General features: G+C 39.5%; 1 protein-coding gene across 2 annotated transcripts in view; it reads right to left on the bottom strand.

Annotated features, from left to right (window-relative positions):
* CHRDL1 (chordin like 1) overlaps positions 1 to 20,733 on the bottom strand; it is a 112,563-nt gene that overhangs the window by 20,468 nt on the left and 71,362 nt on the right. For both annotated transcript variants that reach the window (XM_029240734.1, XM_029240735.1), the window contains exon 7: positions 2,367 to 2,434. In XM_029240734.1, the coding sequence (XP_029096567.1) occupies positions 2,367 to 2,434 (68 nt within the window). The remainder of the gene's footprint in view (positions 1 to 2,366; positions 2,435 to 20,733) is intronic.

A 20,733-nucleotide genomic window follows, 5' to 3' on the forward strand; every position in this document is an offset into this window, starting at 1 on the left:
TATGTGCCAGGTACATACTTTTCTGTTACTACAGATGCTATTTATTATTTAAATCATATCCCGCAATATCTATCCCTTGTAGAACAAAGGAAAATATTTATTTATAATAAAGTGGAACCATCTGGACATTTTGGCCTACCAGGCGCAAATGTTCATTTCTAAAGATAAGTCTTGAACTGCTTTGAAAATCTATAACTCTTTCAAGGCCCTGCCTTCTACATCTGACCTCTTTTGCTACGGGAAGTATCAGATTAAGTCCAGCCCTATGACCAGCAGTTTAGGAAGAACAACGAGGCTGAAAGACAATGATGGAGGTGGGGACAGCATGAGACAAAGTCAAGAAGAAAGACTAATTAATGGCATTACCAGCAAGACCACTGAGGGGCCATAGTGCTTAGTGTTGGGGGCTAAGGCACCCAGCTTAAGGTGACTGAGACCTAACTTTGGCTTAGAATGGCATCTGGTTGACAGCTACTAATTTAGCCACTCTCGACTTCCTACCATGATTAAAAAAGAAAAAATTGGGGCTGAGGAAATTCACAGCACAGAACAGGGAGACTGACATCATCTCCCATCAGGATCTGGAAGGAATCTCACTTAGTATAAAGCAGATACACTGCTGGATGGAGAAAGTCTTTCCTCGGGGTCTATGTTAACCCACAAACTGGGAAGCCCACGCTCTCTTGCAGGAGTGCTGCTTTTTTGAGATATCCAGAGTATTATTCTCCACTCCATTCACAAATCCTTCTCCATTCATTTGGAAACAAGAATGTCTAGAGAAGAATATGACTAGACAATAAAACAAAGACAAATCCTTTCATCTCCTTGCCGAGGGTGTTGGCAAGCTGGGGGCATGCAGGCCAGAAGTGGCATATGTGATGGCCTTAGCCACACTGTGATGTTGGTATTGATCATTTTATTAGGTCCTGGATCAACACCTTCTTCCATACCCTCATGATTCTTGGGCCTGACCTATAATTCCATAGACTCTTGCCCTAATATCCAATGTTTGTTGAGAACTAATTTCCAAGGTTTTAAAAATCATTTAAATTTGATTTATTACAAAACTAATTCATGCTCATTGAAAAATATCAAATAATACATAAGATACAAAATTAAAAATCAAACGTTACCTTTCCTCCTGCCCACTTGCACCCCTCTGAGAGTATCACAATTAATATATTGGTATGTGACCTTCTAGATCTTTTCATATGCATTTACTCACATGCACACACAATTTTTACATAAGGAAATGATAGTATAAATTGTATCCTGCACCTTGTTTTGTTTACATACTATATCTTGGCGATCCCTCCACTTTACTACATTTTGACGTACCACATTCTTTTTAACAAATATATGGTGTCTTATAGATTGGGTGTGTTTAACCAAACCCCTATAGATAGCATTTAGGTTGTCTCCATTTGTCTTGCTCTTATGAAAATAATTCTACGTTGAATGCTCTGTATGCTTCTTTTGTATGAGGGTATGATGAATACCCATTTATTTGCAACGAATGCCTTGGTACATTTTGTACTTTTTGTACACTCTTTTTATTGGATGAAAGATTCTTTAAATTCTATAGTGTTTTACCATTTTCAAAAGTTTCACACTCATGATTTCATACAATCCCATATGGACTCATATAAAGTCCCTTAATGTGATAGATCCTTTGAACCGGAACATCTTCTTTTTCTGATTTTTAGAGGTTTGAAGTGTTGCTCTACTTAGACATATATTTCTTGGAGGGATTCTCTTTTGTTAATTACTTCAAAATAAAAAGGAATAAGAGACGCTACTATTATACATAAAGAGATGCCCACTCATAAGGCTTATTCTGAGATTAGCACCAAGAAGAGAAATGAGAAGATGTTGCAGGTTGAGAAAGGGAATCTGGCTGCTACCTTTCCTTTCTTCCAGCTGTATGACTGAGAGCCTAAGGCTTAGGGGAGGTTTCTATGGACATGTCCAAGGTACCTGTGCCCAAAGGATGGGCTGACCTACCTTACGATCCCACAGAAGGTCCCCACTGTTGAGGCTGGGGGTGGTGACTTGCCTTCCTTACAGAAGACAAAGATTTGGCAAGTCATCCCGAAAGGGTACCAACTTCTAATCTAGATGAAGGGTGCCTAAGGGCTGGGCTATGATTTCTTCATGTTCATGTCCTGGCCCCAGTTACCAATTATACAATGCACTTAAATGGTTCCAGGTTGGTGATGATGGCATTCACACTTCTGAGGAAAGGGAAGAAAAATGGTGTTAGAGATGGGCCCTTTTATGGCATTGCTGGGACAGTACCCATGGAGGGAGGGGAAGTCTGGCCTGATGCTGTGAAGTATTGAATTATTTGAGCTATTCACACTTACTGCTTCTCTGTTGGCAGGCTGCCTGACGATATCACCATCAGAATGTTCCCACGACAATTCTCCATCCCCTGTTTATTAAAAAGAAATAAAGAATTATACATACATAGAAGGGGAAAATATTAACCTGTGACCCAGTTAACATTTTGGGTTCTATGATCCCAAGGTTCTTTACATATTTTAGCTGTTGTGGCTGTCCTTCAAACAGCAATGTTGAAAGATTTCTCCCTGGGTGTGCCTCATTTTTCAAGACAACTCCAAAGAAAGTTGCCACTTTCTAAAACAGACCATCCAGCAATATTACACAGAATTTGGAAAATAAAAGGGAAAATAATCACTTTCCACTGTAATATAGCCATCATTGTCACATTTGCTTATTTTATTCTGAAGATAGTTAAGTCTTTTACAGGTCATATTCAACTTGTGTTTAAACTACCCTTCAAAAGTGAGAGTTTTGAGGATTTAGTCTGTCATGGTTTGTTAAATTCACCATTATGCCTCTGAGAAGTTATGACTTGATCTGAAAGTTAAGGTAAAACTTGCTGTGGCTAAAGTGTTTACATAACCCATATCTTCTATTTTTGTCTGAGACACCTTTCTCTGGGTCTCCACAACCCACTTTTTGAACAGCGAATCCCTATCATTGCTGTCTTCCAGACTAACTGCTTTTAGGGGGAAGATTTTACTTTCAGCCTTGAGAAAAGCAAACTCACAACAGATATGGATATTCCTCAGCTGAGTAAAGATAAAAAATAAGAGGATAATCTCCAAAAATACTGCCTTGTATTATCTATGACCCAACAAGCAGATGGGAAGAGCTCGGTCTTAGAGATATTTGCACCACTCTAAATGAGTACTATTTGTGTGTGTGTGTGTGTACCTGGTTGAGGATAACCCAATATCTATTCAACCATATATTTCATGGGATAACACGGAATACAAAAATGTATAAACATTAAGAATTTTCTATTCTAATTCATCTCCCAAGCTTTCAAAACCTAACTCTAACTAGTAATGTGTTACTGGTTCAAGTACTGTTACTGGTTTAGGGCTGGAAAAAGACCTCAAGATTAATTTGATACCAATATTATCATCGGGTAGCGACATAAAACATAGCATGGCTTTAACCTCCGTGATTCAAAGATCATCTTATGGAAAAAAATTACGAATTTTGAAGATTTAACTATGATTGCTACATTCATCTTCCTAAAACACCACTTTGATTATATAATCGTATCATTTCCTGATCAAAAAAACCCTCAGTGGGTCCCCATCTAAGACTATCTATTATCAGCCCCCACCTCATCTTTACTGAGCACCTACCTCCGACCCAACTATCTTAGCTACTCTACAATGGGAACCCTTTGACCTCTTTACTCTTCATTGAAACTGTGGCCCCCATTCTTGGTTCCATGTTTTTAATCATGCTATTTTTCTTCTGAAATTACTTTCCCAGCTCCCACACTCTGTAGCTCCTGTATGACTATAAAAACCATGAAGGTTTTCCTCCTCTACAAAGTCTTCCTCAAGTTCTCTCACATATTTCTGATTGCCTAAAGGACTTAGCATTCTGTAGCCTTAGAGATGTACAGGACTTCAGGCATAATTTTGTCCAACTGTTCCATGTAACAGGTGGAGAAACCAAGGCTCAGAGAGAGCAAGGAGCCATTTACCCACATAGCGAGTTGATGAGAGCTTACAACCCAAATCTCAGATTTCCTGGTTCCCAAATAAGTATGTCTATTCTGTAAGAGCAGGGTTTATTATTTGTGTTATTAATGGCTGTATCACCATGATCTATAACGGTGCCTGACACATAATAGTCACTCAATAAATACTCATCAAATGATAGGTTTGGGAGACCTTCTCTTATTACCTATCTAAAATTTCAAATCCCCTCTGATACTTCTTATCCCCCCTCTTTGCTTTTTGATCTTAGGACTCAACAGTATCTTACAGTTTATATATTTTATTTGTTGTCTTCTTTCTCCCACTATAATTCCCCTATGAGAACGAGGATTTTTGTCTATCATGTTCGCTGATGTAACCCGCAGCACCTAGAACAGTGCTGGGCACATAGTACCTATTCAAAATTTCTTGAATGAATGAATACTTAAACAGTTTACAATATTTTCTTCTGTTAAATGTTTCTTGAGCCTGCCTTGTCTCCCTAAAGAGACTGTAAATCCCTTGAAACCAAGGACCGTGTCTTAGACCTCCCTCTGTGTCACCTATATCACTGGTTCTCAAAGTGTGGTCTCCGGACCAGCAACATCAGCATAAATTGGGAACTTGTTAGAAATGCAAAATTTTGGACCCCACCCCATACCTAGTAAGTCAGAAACTCTGGGGTGGGGGGTCAGTGATCTGGGTACACATCAGGTGCTCAGTATATGTACTGAGTTGAACTTCAGTAAAAAATACAGAATTAAGTACTTAGCCAATAGCATACTGGCCTCTTCCTGGTTATTCCATGTCTGAGTAAAGATGGTAGACAGAGATTACACTCAGACTATCTGGAAACCCTGACTAACTTTGTAAGAGTGAAGATGCTTTCACCTTTGTTTATGTCAAAAAATAATGCCCAAGTCATAATGGCCATCATTAAAAAGTCCACAAATACTAAATGTTGGAGAGGGTGTGGAGAAAAGGGAACCCTCTTACACTGTTGATGGGGAATGTAAATTGGTGTAGCCACTATGAAGAACAGTATGGAGGTTCCTCAAAAAGCTAAAAATAGAGTTGCCATATGATCCAGAAATCCCACTTCTGGGTATATACCTAGACAAAACTATGATTCAAAAAGACACATGCACCCCAATGTTCACAGCAGGACTATTTACAATAGCCAAGACATGGAAACAAACTAAATGTCCATCAACAGATGAATGGATAAAAATGATGTGGTACATATATACAATGGAATATTACTCAGCCATAAAAAAGAAGGAAATCTGCAGCAACATGGATGGACCTAGAGATTATCATACTAAGTGAAGTAAGTCAGAAAGAGAAGTCTAGACAAATACCATATGATATCACTTATATGTGGAACCTAAAATACAACACGAAACAGAAACAGACTCACAGACACAGAGAACAGACTTGTGGTTGCCAAGAGGGAGGTGAGGTGGGGGAGGGAAAGATTGGGAGTTTGGGATTAGCAGATGCAAAACAGTATACACAGGATGGATAAACAACAAGATCCTACTGTATAGCACAGGGAACCATATTTAATATTCTGTGATAAACCATAATGGAAAGGAGTAAAAAAATATATATATATATATATATATATATATATATATATATATATAACTGAACTGCTTTGCTGCACAGCAGAAATTAACACAACATTGTAAATCAACTATACTTCAATAAAATATTTTTAAAAGAAAACAATAATGCCCAAAAGTCAGTTAACATACATTGAACACTTCTTGGGTGGAAAACCTGATACTAAGGCAGAAGGAGAAGAGAAATCAGGGCTGGACCTTTGCCCTCAAGACATTTACAACCTGTTTGGAGGTGACAGGAAATCAATATAGAAAAGAGCCTAAAAAACACACGCACAGAGTAGCAACTGGAAACACAAATGGAATATACGTGCTTAGGAGATATTGAATGTGTGGAGTGAGCAGTCAGATGTAATCGTGGAAAGCATCCCCAAAGAACTGTTAAGTCATGTTTTTAGAAGTAGATACTGCAGGGTATAAACAGTCATATGGGCAGAAGGTATTGCCAACTGGAGGGAAAGGCATTTGCAAAGGACCAGAGCTTTGGAAATAGCAAGTCACACAGTGGACACAGCAAGCAAGGTGTGGCTTGAGTGGAAACTTCAGAAGTGAAACAAGAGAAAGGGGGCTGGTGGAGAGATAGAAAGGAAAGGAAGGAGGGTGGGAGGGAGCAAGGGAGGGGGACGGGTTGTTGAGATAACAGGGTGGTAAATAATTCCTGTGTGGACTTCGAAAAGATGCTGAAGGATTCATATTTGATCCCGTTACCAAGTTTTAGGTAGAGGTGCATATGGTATAAATGATATCTGTGGAAGCTTATCCCGGCAAGGGAGTGCTGACTGGTTGGGGAGTAATTGGAATCTGGGAGGCCAACCAGGAAGCTATTGTAGTAACATGTGATAGGCCATGAGAATCTAGATGGAGAAGAAGGGGTGAATCACACTACTGCAGATAACAAGAAAATGATAAGACTCCGATGGAATATTTGATAAAGGAGGAGGAAGGCAAAGGAGAAAGTATAAAATGACTCTAGGGTTGCAATCTGAAGAGCTGGGGAATGGCGCTGCCCTCGACAGTGACTGAGTGGGTATGGACTTGGATTTACTTGTTCCGTTTTAGCTGGCAGTGATGGGTCTAAGCTATGTCCTGAGCCAAATGAAAATATGGGACCAGAGAGAAGATTTGAAACCAGAAAAGATTTGCCAGCAAAATGGCAAAACAAAATGTAAACGCTATAGTGTGTGGTTTCAAGCCTAATCAAAGTAGCTGAAAGAGAACAAATAACAAAAGAAAAATGAGACAATAGCTCTCCTCATGAAATGCCCTTTTTAAATGTAGATTTAATGATTGGTACTGACATGAAATGTTTATTCAGCATGACCTTCTAAGAAGCTCAATTTATTGCATTTAGACCCTAGAGTCTTAAAAGGGCTTTTAAAGAGTATCTTTAAATACTTAATAGTCCAGACAGAATCTTAAAGCAATACAGAAGCATACAGTCCCTGTTAAAGAAGCAGAGAGGCAAGATAGCAAAGCAACGAGGCAAGTCAGTTACCACACAGACTATTAAATACCCTGTAATACAAGTTCAGATGAATGTGTCATAACCACCTAAGCATTTGCAGACAGTTATGTGTACCTAAATTTGAAGTATTTCACTTCATCAAAAACTACTGGAGCCATTACTTCCGTGTGTGTGTGTGTGTGTGTGTGTGTGTGTGTGTGTGTATTCTCTCAGTATTTTCATTGCCTTTGAGCTTTCAAAGTCTTCAAAATGGCATTCTCTAAGCTTGCACGTTCTATAAGTAGCCACTAAAGGTTTCAACATTTTAGTTATTTTATACATGAACCATAGTTAAACTTGAATTATCCTCTTCGATGTTCACATTAGTGGTTCTTTAGACTGGGGCAGGGTCTATCTGAAGAGCTGAAAATAGGTTGGTCCATTTACAATCTTATACCTTATACCTTAGATATTATAACTTAGATATACATACATAAAATACATAAAAGAAAAAAGTAGGCACCAAAGCCCTAAAAAAAACCTGTTTCTGTGCTTTTTTTCCTGATTCACTGGACAAATTTTCTTGAGTGAGAGGAAGCCTCTTTTTTCAGCCAAGTCATTAAAAAAAAAAAGAAAGAAAAACAATGATTCTAATGGAGACAGATGGATTCTAGCTAATTCCGAGAAGCAACAAGATGTAATTTTAACCAATTTTTAAAACCAAAACGAAAAACAACTCTAGTGTACTGTATGTCAAACAATATTCATTTAACCTTAAAAGCCACATGCGTTGTTTATTCAAACCTCAATTATACTCTGAGTGGTACCCTATGGAGATGGAATGGCTTGGCTTTCTGGTAATGGGAGAAATGGAGAACAAGTATTTGAAAAATGGTCAAGAGCTAGGCTAAAATTCAGACTGTTTATAACTCCCATTGCTCCCATTAATCTCCGGTTGGCCGGAGCAGGTCACAGAAGTAAACCCTGTTCTCTCAAAAGGACTAAGTGTACAATGAGATTATGAGATACCATGAAGATAAACCTCAGACAGCAAAACTACGCCAGCATGTGGCCACTTCTGAACCACACACAACATCATAAATAGGGTGCCCATAGGTCCTGATTTATCTGGGACAGCCCAGTTTTATGCCTGTTTCTCTGACAGGCATAATTATTAAGATTGCCTCTCTCGCTTTCAAAAGTGTCTCGCTTTGGACAATAAATTATATGGTTACTCTAATCATAAGGCAGATAGAAATTTTAAATGAATCCCCGAGACAGGGGGAAGTGATCTCCGTGACAAGGGAAACTGATCTCTGTATTTTCAGAGGAACAAGTTGAAATCAGCAGAATCAAGGCAAATGGTTAAGGGTTTTTGAGGAAAAGTGGGAGAGGGCAGAGAGGAAGAAACTGATGGTGAAGTCTCCACCTACTATGTGCCAGGTTCCCTGGTGGGCCACTTTACAGCCAGTATTCAATACCCATGCTGGAGACGAAAGAGGGGGTGGAAGCAGATGGCTCTGGGGAGGCTTCCATCAAATATCTACTTCTACGAATTCTGTGGAGAGGGATCAAGCATGCTGAAATTTGAGGGAAGCTTTAAAGAACACTGGTATAAGGATTCGGCATTGGTAGACATGTGAGCTCCCAATAATGATATATAGTATTGAAGACGCCCTCCAGTGTCTCATAAAGTGGACAGTCAATTTTTTTAGAAAATACCTTGTTGTCAAATAAAGCACTTTATTGCCTGGGCTGCCAATACAAGCTCTTAGCATTTTAAACAAAGTATCTGCTTGAGAAATACTAAGACACGGACAAGGGAGGTGGGGGGGCTCCTGCCCACAGTGGCAAGCCAAATCCAAAGAAGAGTACTAAAGTATCTAGAAAAATCAGAAATGCGTGTTTTTTTTAAAGTGCATTGTGAGAGTGCATATGTTTGCAGGAAGGCATCATGGGAGAGGGAATAAAGCAACTTAGCCAGTGCCCACGACCCACATTCTGCTCTTTCAATGGACATGTGGTTAAACAGATCCAAGTTCACGGTTAGAAATGGGGTCTTTGCGTCCCAGAGTGGTCCCAATGAATCTGCTGGAAGTGTTAGCATATCTGGCCCCTGGGAGCACAGTCATCACAAAGTCTGCTCCTCCCGGTAGCCTCAGAGTTAAGAGTGCCGGAGGTTGCTTCACATCCCCAGGCTGAGAGGCAACATAGTAATAACGGCGAAGAAAACAGCCTGGAGCCAGACTGCGTGGGTCCAAATCCTGGCTCTTCCCCTTCTCACCCGTGTGGCTCTGGGCAAGTGAATGAACCTCTCTGTGCCTCAGTTGATAAAATGGACACAATAATACATATCCCATAGGGTTGTGAAGATAAAATGAATTAGTATATGCAAAGAGCTTAGAACAGCGCCTGGTACACTGTTATGTCAGTGTTAGCTATTATTCCCCCCTCCCTCTTCTTCCCATCCTTTCCCTCCACTTCTTCCTTCTTCTCAAGAGTAGCTTACAAAGGGGAAAACCCAACTTAAGGGACCCTCACAAGGGTACTATGCATTTAACAAAGGAAAGCGTCTGTATTAAACAAACAGGTGAAGCCTAGCAGAAAGAGAAAATTTATGCCCACACCCAGAAAAGGAATAATATCATTTCTAAAGTCAGGGTCCTGGAGATACCCAAATAATTAAAATGGCTGCAGAGATTCCTCCAGCTCATTCCTTCTAAACTAATGATTGGACTTCTCATCATTATGCTAGTCCTCTCCTCCTTTTCATCTTTATTTAGAAAAGGAGTTTGCGTTTTAATTAAACCCCTTTTTCTCTCTTGGCTTAAAGTAATGCTTGAGAGGACAGATATCTGCTTCTCTGGGAGGCAGTGCAATTTACATACTCATAAAGTGGAGTGGTAAAACTCCAAGTACCCAAATAAAGTACAGTCCTGTGCTACCACATTCATAAATGGAAAGTAGCAAGCACGATGGAAAAGGGAAACTCAGTGATCCACCAATGTTTACTGTCTTGTCAACCTGGAAATGAAAAGCAGTCAGTTTAAGGTCCTTCTTCTTTCCACTTTGGCTTCCTGGCCCCATCCAAAGAGGACTGGACTACTTGGTGGGAGAAGGAGACGTGGGTCTGGTTTTAATAGCCAAAGCTAAGGGAAAAGTGGATGTAGCTATTCCAGCAATTTGCTTAAACCAACTGGATAGTTATATCAATTTTCCACTTTGCCTGCACCATGGAGACCTGGACTTTGTAAGTTCTTACAGTTATAATGTAGATAATATTCAAATATGATTCCTCTGCCTATCACTCTTCTTTCTCTTTTTCCTCTGTTTATACTGTCAGTCAAGAAATCAGATTAATTTCCACAAATGTTGCAGTCTAATTTCATGAAAACTATTCTAATAAGAGTAATGGGCATACCCAGCAGTGTGTTTCTGGGCAGTCATGGTATCCCTTGAAGCAGTTAGAAGGACAAGGCTGAAAGAAGAGTGGCTTTAACCACCCGTGAAGAAATAATTGCTCTGAAATGCTTCACTGGGAATTTCTTATTTTTATTGTAGAGCCAGACTCATACACACATGAAAAACCCTCCAACCCAGCAACAGGATGGGGCATTATTGACCTTGACAGGATATCCCAGATGGCCAGTTAAGAATCATCACTCTTAATTTGTTAAACTCAGTATGAAAGTCAGTGCTGTCCCATCCACCGTCTGAGGGGTTTTCTGTCCAAGAAGAAACATTCTAGACATAAAAGACATGCCAGGAAGGAACATGATGACCTCAGAGGGGTGGGAGTCCTGTGATAGTCAGCAAGCATGTGGAGGTGAATTCTGAGTGCAAGGGATGGAAAGAGAACAAAAACCACCTGAAAGTTTCCATAGGAGGAGAAAGCTTCCAGTTGCGGTTTAGAAGAAGAGGAGAGGTAGACAAGGACAGAAAATCCCTAAGATGGTCCCTAAGATGAACATGAATGACTCACTTTTGAAAAGGAATTACTAGTGGTAGTCAGACTCTTCTATAGCTATGAAAAGATTGGAGTGTTTCAATACATTTTGAAGTTTAGGTGACACATACAAAGTAGTGTTTCTCATTAGCAATGTTTCCTTCCTATCATTATGACCAGGAGATGGTAGTGTTTCTGTAGAAAATGTGGGCAAAACCAAAAAGAGCTCTAGACTGATACGTGAGGATCTATTTTTGGAGTGTTATTTTCTCTAGTTTCCTGTGATTTTGAAAACTTTGAAAAATTTGGTAGATTTTTGTGATGTTAAAAAAATCAAATATCTCACATACCACTTCCCTCGAGATCTCTGGGTTCCAGCCAAGATGGCGTCTGAGGTGTAATTTTGCTGCTTTTTGGAAAGAGGAATCAAGAGTCTTACATAAAATGGCAGTTGTCTTGAACACTGACAAATTGCCTTTAAACAGTTGCTTCCAGTTTCAGTCACCTTGAAGGAGTTAGCAAAAATATCTCAATTTCGTAAAAAGAGATTCAATTTTCATGCTGGGCTCACTGGAGATGTTTTGGAGAAATGGGCTTGGGATGAGTAAATTGTGAGGTCAGTTATTTCTCCTGCCTCCCTCCCTAGCCAGGACTGCACTTGGAGTGCTTGTCAAAAGCTTTTCATAACTGTGGCTCTCTTTCCTTTTAACAAATCCATCACAAGCTATATACTTAATACTATGCTAGGGGAAACAGAGGAAGAAGATGGTCCTTTCCTTATAGAGCTTCCCAGTTGAGGAGCCAAGATCCACAAAACAGTGAACAGTACAGGAAATATTTTTAAATGCTGTATTCTACAATCAGACCAAGCCCTGAAAGTGGTCAAACAAGGAGACCAATGAGGACTAGAGTGATCAGGTAAGGCTATTTAGAAGAGATGCAATGTCAGCTGGGGTCTTGAAAGATGGGTAGGATCCTAATTGGTAGAAGAGAGGTGGGAAACTATTCCAAGCTTGTGGGGAGTAAGAGTCAAGAGAGGCACATAACAGGAGGTAAGATCAAGATGGCAGCATAAGAAGATCCTGAACTCACCTCCCATGGGCATACCAAAATTACAGCTACTTACAGAGCAACCATCTCTGAGAGTGACCTGAAGACTAGCAGAAAAGATTTTCCATAACTAAAGATATAAAGAAGGAACCACAACGAGACAGGTAAGGGGGTGGAGATTCTGTCTAGTTGGGACCCACGCTCCTGGCAAGGTGACCCATAAGTGGGAGGGATATAAACACAAATGTCCTACCCAAGGAGTGAGGGCTCCACATTGGACTCCCCAGCCCAGGGTTCCCACACCAGGAAGACAAGCACTCAAAACATCTGGTTTTGAAAACCAGTGGGGCTTACATTTAGGAGAGCTGGAGGGCTGAAGGAAACTGAGACTCTGCTCTTAAAGGGTGTGTGCAAAAATTCATTCACTCCAAGTACCAGCACAGAGGCAGCAATTTGAAAGGCACCTGGGTCAGACCAACTTGCTGATCTTGGAGAGCCTCCCAGAGAAGCAGAAGGCAACTGGGACTCCCCTGGAGACATAGATGCTGGTGGTAGCCCTTACTGTAAGCTCATTCTACTGTGCTGATACTGGCACTGGCAGATACCATTTTGGCATCCTCCCTTTAGCCTCTTAGCGCTGGGGACCGCCCAACCCACCAGTGCACCCATAGCAGTTGTGAGCTACCAGGTTGCACAACCAGCCATGCCTGAGGCCCGCCCTACCCACCAGTGTACCTGCAGCATTAAACATCACCAGATTGCACAGCCAGCCTGGCCAGGGTCCAACCATGCCTACCAGCGCACCAGTAGCAGTTAGCTTTGCCACAACTGCATGTAGCCCATACAGGGGACACCCCTGGATCATCTGGCTCTGGAGACCAGAGAGAACCATGCTGTTGGGTCCCATAAGACATCTTTTACATAAGGTCATTTCTCCAAGATCAGGAGACATAAAGTCCCTACCTAATACATAGAAATAAACACAGATAATTAGGCAAAATGAGGAGACAAAGGAATATGTTTCAAACAAAAGAACAAGACAAAAACTCAGAAAAAGAGTTAAATAAAATAGAGATAAACAATCTACCTGATAAAGAGTTCAAGGTAATAATCATAAAGATGTGCACTGAACTTGGGAAAAGAATGGAAGAACGCAGTGAGAACTTCAACAAAGAGTTTTAAAATATTAAAGAAAAACTATCAGAGCTCAAAAATACTGTGACAAAGCAAGAGAGAGGCATGGACATATATACACTACCAAACGTAAGGCAGATAGCTAGTGGGAAGCAGCCACATAGCACAGGGAGATCAGCTCGGTGCTTTGTGACCACCTGGAGGGGTGGGATAGGGAGGGTGGGAGGGAGGGAGACACAAGAGGGAAGAGATATCGGAACATATGTATATGTATAACTGATTCACTTTGTTATAAAGCAGAAACTAACACACCATTGTAAAGAAATTATACCCCAATAAAGATGTAAAAAAATACAATAACTGAAATGAAAAATACGCTAGAGGAAATCAAGGGTAAATTAGATGATACAGAAGGATCAGTGACCTGGAAGAAAGAGCAGTAGTAATCAACCTAGCAGAACAGAAAAAGAAAAAACAATTTTTATAAATGAGGATAGTTTAAGAGACCTTTGTTAACAGCTTTAAGTGTACTAAAATTCACATTAGAGGGGTCCCAGAAGGAGAAGAGAGTGAGAAAGGGGCAGAAAACTTATTTGAAGACATAATGGCTGAAAACTTCCCTAACCTGGGGAAGGAAACAGATATCCCGGTCCAGGCATCACAAAGAATCTCAAAAAAGATGAATCCAATGAAAGCTACACCAAGACATATCATAATTAAAATGGAAAAAGTTAAAGAGAAAATTTTAAAGGTAGCAAAAGAAAAACAACTAGTCACATACAAGGGAAAGTTATCAGCTGAAGTTTTAGCAAAATTTGCAACCCAGAAGTGGGTGGCAAGATATATTTAAAGTGCTGAAAGGAAAAACTTTACCACCAAGAATACTCTTCCTGGCAAGGTTATCATTCAGAATTGAGAGATAAAGCATTTCCCAGACAAGCAAAAACTAAGAGTTCATCATCACTAAACTGGATTTACAAGAAATGTTAAAGAGTCTTCTTTAAGTGGAAAAGAAAAGGCCACAACTAGAAATAAGAAAATACATAAAAGAAAAAAAAAATCTCACTGGTAAAAGCAAATATATAGTAAAGACAGTGGATCAGCCACTTAGAAAGCTAGTATGAAGGTTAAAAGACAAAAGTTATAAAATCAACTATAACTAAAATAAGTAGTTAATGGATACACAAAGTAAAAAGATGTAAAATATGACATCAAGAACATAAAACATGGTGGGGGGACAGTAAAAATGTATTGCTTTTAGAATGCATTGAAACTTAAGTGACTATCAGCTTAAAACAATCTGCTGTATATCTAGATCAATATATAAACCTCATAGTAATGACAAACCAAAAACCTACAATAGATACACAAAAAGTAAAGAAAAAGGAACCCAAACACCACACTAAAGAAAATCATCAAAGCACAAGGGAAGAGATTAAAAGAAGAAAGGAACAGAGAGAACTACAAAAACAACCAAAAAAGCAATTAACAAAATGGCAATTAAGTACGTACCTATCGATAATTCCTTTAAATGTAAATGGTTTAAATGCTCCAATCAAAATACATAAGGTGTCTGAATGGATGAGAAAATAGAACTCATCTATATGCTTCCTATAAGAGACTCACTTCAAACCTAAAAACACATAGGCTGGAAGTGAAAGAATGGAAAAAAGATATTCCATCCAAATGGAAACAAAAAGAAAGCTGGGGTAGCAATACTCATATAAGATAAAATAGCCTTTAAAACCAAGACTGTAAGAAAAGACAGAAAAGGCATTACATATTGATAAAGGGGTCAATCCAACAAGAGGATGTAACACTCACCAATATTTATGCTCCCAACATAGGAGCACCTGAACATGTAAAACAAATATTAACAGACAAAAAAGGGAGAAATTGACAGTAATACAATAATAGTAGAGGACTTTAACACCCAACTTACGTCAATGGATAGATCAACCAGACAGAAAATCATTAATGAAACACTAGTGTTAAATAACACTTTAGTCCAGATGCACCTAATAGATATATACAGAACATTTTATCCCACACCAGCAGAATACACACTATTTTCAAATGCACATGGAACATTCTCCAAGAGTGATCACATGCTAGGACACAAAACAAGTCTCAATGAATTTAAGAGGACTGAAATCATACCAAGCATCTTTTCTGACTAAGCGGTATGAAACTAGAAATCAATTAGACAAAGAAAAGTGGAAAAAAACACAAACATGTCGAGGCTAGACAACATGCTACTAAACAAAGAAAATCAAAGAGGAAATTTAAAAATACCTTGAGAAAATGAAACTGACAACACAACTTTCCAAAGTCTATGGGACACTTCAAAAGAATTTCTAAGAGGGAACTTTATAGTGATACAGGCCTACCTCAAGAAACAAGAAAAATGTCAAATAAACAATCTAACCTTACACCTAAAGGAACTAGAAAAAGAGGAACAAAGCCCAAAATTAGTAGAAGGAACGAATAAAGATCAGAGTGGAAATAAATGAAATAGAGACTTAAAAAAATAATAGAAAAGACCAATGAAACTAAGAGCTGGTTCCTTGAAAAGAAAAACAAAATTAGTAAATCTTCAGCCAGACTCATCAAGGAAAAAAAAGAGAGGGCCCAAATAAATAAAATAAGAAAGAAAGAGGCGATGTTACAGTTGACACCACAGAAATACAAAAGATCGTAAGAGATTACTATGGACAATTATATGCCAGCAAATTGGACAACCTAGAAAAAATGGATAAATTCCTAGAGACACAAATCTCCCAAGACTGAATCCGGAAGAAACGGAAAATCTGAACAGACCCATCACTAGCAGTGAAACTGAATCAGTAATCAAAAAACTCCCAACAAACAAAAGTCCAGGACCAGACAGTTTCACAGATGAATTCTACCAAACATGTAAAGAAGACTTAATACCTATCTTCCTCAAACTATTCCAAAAAACTGAAGAGGAAGGAACACTCCCAAATTCATTCTATGAGGCTAGCATTAACCTGACACCAAAACCAGACAAAGACACCCCAAAAAAAGAAAATTACAGGTCAATATCCCTGAAGAGCATAGATACAAAAATCCTCAACAAAATACAAAATGCCCACTCTTGCCACTTTTATTCAACATAGTAATGGAAGTCCTAACCACAGCAATAAGACAAGAAAGGGAGACTAAAAACATCCAAATTGGAAGGGAAGAAGTAAAACTGTCACTATTTCCAGATGACATGATACTATAAATAGAAAACCTTAAAGACTCCACCCACCTTAAAGACTCTAAGAGTTCTAAGAAACTCTTAGAACTATGGCATTTTTCACAGAACTAGAAAAAATAATCCTAAAACTTGTATGGAACCACAAAAGACCCAGTATAACCAAAGCAATCTTGAGAAAGAAGAACAAGGCTGGAGGCACCACACTCCCAGACTTGAGACTACGCTACAAAGCTATAAGTAATCAAAATAGTATGGTACTGGCACAAAAACAGACACATAGATCAATGGAAAAAATAAAGAGTGCAGAAATAAACCCACACTTATATGGGCAATTAGTTTATGACAAAGGAGACAAGAATATACAGTGGGGAAAGAGAGTCTCTTCAATAAATGATGTTGGGAAAACTGGACAGCTACATGCATGAGAATGAAACTGGATCACCTTCTTACACCATATACAAAAGTAAACTCAAAATATATTAAAGACTTAAATTAAGACCTGATACCATAAAACTCTTAGAAGAAAACATAGGCAGTATGCTCTTTGACATCAGTCTTAGCAATATTTTTTGGATCAGGCAAGGGCAACAAAAGCAAAAATAAACAAATGGGACTACACCAAACTAAAAAGCTTTTGCATAGAGAAGGGAACCATCAACAAAAAGAAAAGGCAAAAAAAAAAAAAAGAAAAGGCAGCCTACTGAATGGGAGAAGATATTTGCAAATGATATATCTGATATGGGTTTAATATCCAAAATATATAAAGAACTCACATATCTCAATATCAAAAAAAATCATCTGATTAAGAAATGAGCAAGGGACCTGAACAGGCATTTTTCCAAGGAAGACATAGAGAAGGCCAACAGATACAGGAAAAGATGCTCAACATCACTAATCATCAGGGAAATGCAAATCAAACCACAACGAGATATTACCTGACACCTGTCAGAATAACTATTATGAAGAAGACAAGAAACAGTATGTGTCGGTGAGGATGTGGAGAAAAGGAAACCCTTGTGCACTGTTGGTGGGAACGTAAATTGGTGCAGCCACTATGGAAAACATATGGAGGTTCCTCAAAAAATTAAAAATAGAACTACCATACAATCCTGCAATTCCACTTGTGGGTATTTATCAGAAGAAAATGAAAACACTAATTAGAAAAGATACATGCCCCCTTATGTTCATTGCAGCATTATTTACAATAGCCAAGATATGGAAACAACTCAAATGTCCATCGACAGGTGAAGAGATAATGAAAACATGATACACACACACACACACACACACACACACACACACACACACACACACACTGGAATATTATTCAGCCATAAAAAAGAATGAAATCTTGCCATTTGTGACAACACGGATGGACCTTGAGGGCATTTTTCCAAGTGAAACAAGCCAGACAGAGAAAGACAAATGCCATATGATCTATTCTATGTGGAATCTAAAACACAAAACAAACAAACAAAACAAAACAAAACAGAAGCTGACCCACAGATACAGAGAACAAACTAGTGGTCACCGGAGTGGAGGTGGGGTGGGGTATGGGTGAAATGGACGAAAGGGATGAAGGGGTACAAACTTCCAGTTATAAAATAAATAAGTCAAGGAGATATAATATACAACATAGGGAATATAATCAATAATATTGTAATAACTTTGTATGGTGATAGATGGTTACTAAACTTACTGTAGTGATCAATTCATAAGGTACATAAATGTTGAATCGCTATGTTGTACACTTGAAACATATAATATTTCATGTGAATAAAAAAGAGAGGCACGTAACAGGGCTAAAGGTGGGGAGGAACATGGCATATTATAAAAAGAGAAGTGTCAGCCTAGTGGAGAAGGCGTGTGTGTTGGTGTCAGAGAAATGAGGATGGGAAGTGGGTTAAGGAAGGGTCCGACTGTTTGACAGAGGGCCTTTAAAAACAAGCTGCAGAACTGAGATTGGATAATATGGTAAGAAATGGTAGACACTGGCCAACATGATCAAGCAGTTCCTTAAGAAGTGAAGTCTGAACTTGAGTATATGCAGCGGGTGCAGTGTAGGAAGGACAGTATAGATACTCCTGCAACATACAGTGGCTGGTTTCACAGTGGGATCAGAAGTCGAGGATCCTGGGAGGATAGGACTGCCACCAGTTATCCCCCCAACTTTTGAGTCAATCCTCCTACACCCTGCGAATGCAGAGAGCAAAGAGGAATATGGTGTGAGCTGAGGCCGGAGAGATGGTCGTCTTTAGAGTCCTCCTTCACCTCTCTGAGTAGATCGACCCCTGTCCATTACTGGCTTTTGTAACACCTTTCCTTTGCAGCATGTGGCACAGTTGCGATTTTATATTTACTTGTCTCGACGTTTGATAAATGTCTGTCTTTCCCACTAAACTCCGCAAGGACTGGTTCCAGTCCCGGTCTGTTTTGTTTACCACTGTATCTCCGGTACCAGCACAGTGCCAGGTACTCAATGGTTGCTCGACAAATGTTTGCTTAATGAAAGAAGGTAGACATTTATACTCGGGCCTCTCTGAGCCTAGAAAGAGAGAGTGTTCCCCTATGGGTGGGAATGGGTAGGTTGAGGCCTTGATGGGGAAAGATGGGCAGTGTGGTTACTCTCTTGGGATTATCTGCCTATACCAGTGTGCCACGCATGTCCTCTCTTTCCCTTTACCCCCCTGCAGGAGGAGGGGCTCTTGTCACACTCCTCTGGATGGCTCCCACAAAAGAGCATAAGAACCTGGGACTCCAGAGCCAGGCCAACAATGTTAAAATTCTAGCTCTGCCACTTATTACCACGTATCCTTGGGCAAATCACTTAACTCCTCTGCCTCAGTTTCCTCACCTGTAAAATGAGGAAAATAATAGTCCCTACTTTGTTGTGAGGAGCAAATGAGCTGTTACACACATAAATGCTTAGACCACTGCTTGGCACAGAGTAAGTGCCACATATGTACACTGTCTACCAAATGCAGGCTTGGCTCTCAATACAGCCGATAGCTTACCGAAATATGTCTCCCTGGCCGAGAGTCCAAGAACACAGCCTTCCCTTTGCTTTGGCAAGATAGGAAGAAGACAAGCAGAAATGATCAACGGTGGAGGGAAGCTGGGTGTGGGTTTGGGTGTGAGGCCTGCCTGCCCAGAATGTGGCCGTGGTACAGTCTCTGAAGAGATTTTCTTCTGATAAAGTTTCCCTTAAGGTTCCAGTGACTGTTTGCACTATGCTTCCAGTCCAGATGAGGTTTGCTGAAATGCCAGCAATGACACACACCCTGCCAACACTCTCCTGACTGTCCTAGCCTCAAAGACATGTCTAAACAACTGAGGCTAGGGTTTAGATTCAACCCATGGCTAAGATTGCTGCCTGACCCAGGAAGTGACAGTGCAGAGAGCCCGCTTCAATGGGGCCCTTTATATGAAGCTTTGCAAGTTCAGCACTCAAAAAGGTTATTTCTTCTGTGGTATTTTGCCTGCAATTAGGGCAGCCAGCATAGGGGAGAAGTGTGTCTGGGTTGTCTGCTGTATGAGTAATACGCTTATACAAGGTATACCTTTGTTAGAAATGTCATTTCAACAGAAAAAAAAAAATAACTAGGTGCTCCAGAAATAAGGACTTCAAAGGAGATTCAATCACATTATATACAACTGAAACATATAAAGAAATTAAAGACAGAGAAAAAAGCATCAATTTTATGAAAGTGTAGGATTTAGTCTTTAGAGGGAAAGATGAAAGAGAATGGTTTATTTAGGCTGGAGAAGAGAAGGCAAAGAGAGAACTTAATGAATTGTCAAGTATGTGAAGGGGCAATACATGATCAATAACAACTAGCTTTTACCCGTTGCTTCTGAAGACATAACAAAAATAAAAGAAATTTAAATTGTGACAAGAGAACCGTTGAGAAGATGGTTAGTCCCAGGATGTGTTGCCATGAGAAGGACTAGAAATATAGTTCTTTATATGGAGATTAAGTAACTAAAAAGGCAAGACTATCAGAGATAGAGAAGGTACAATTCTACTTAACCCCAGGGTAATAAATAGAGTCATTATTATATAAAATATAATAATGATCACTTGTTAAGCAATAACTCTGTATTGGACTTTCTCCTAGCTTCTATGTCATCTCAGTTAATTTTTATCACCTTTCCATAGGTTGTAGATATTATAATTATCATCTTCACACCTGAGAGAACCGAGGTCCTGAATGGTTCAGTGTCTTGCCCAAGGTCACATCACTAGTGGGCAGTAGCTCTGCCAGGTCAAATCT

Source organism: Monodon monoceros, unplaced genomic scaffold (assembly GCF_005190385.1).
Source record: "Monodon monoceros isolate NGI ecotype Baffin Bay Population unplaced genomic scaffold, NGI_Narwhal_1 Super_Scaffold_22, whole genome shotgun sequence".
Taxonomy (NCBI): Eukaryota; Metazoa; Chordata; class Mammalia; order Artiodactyla; family Monodontidae; genus Monodon; species Monodon monoceros.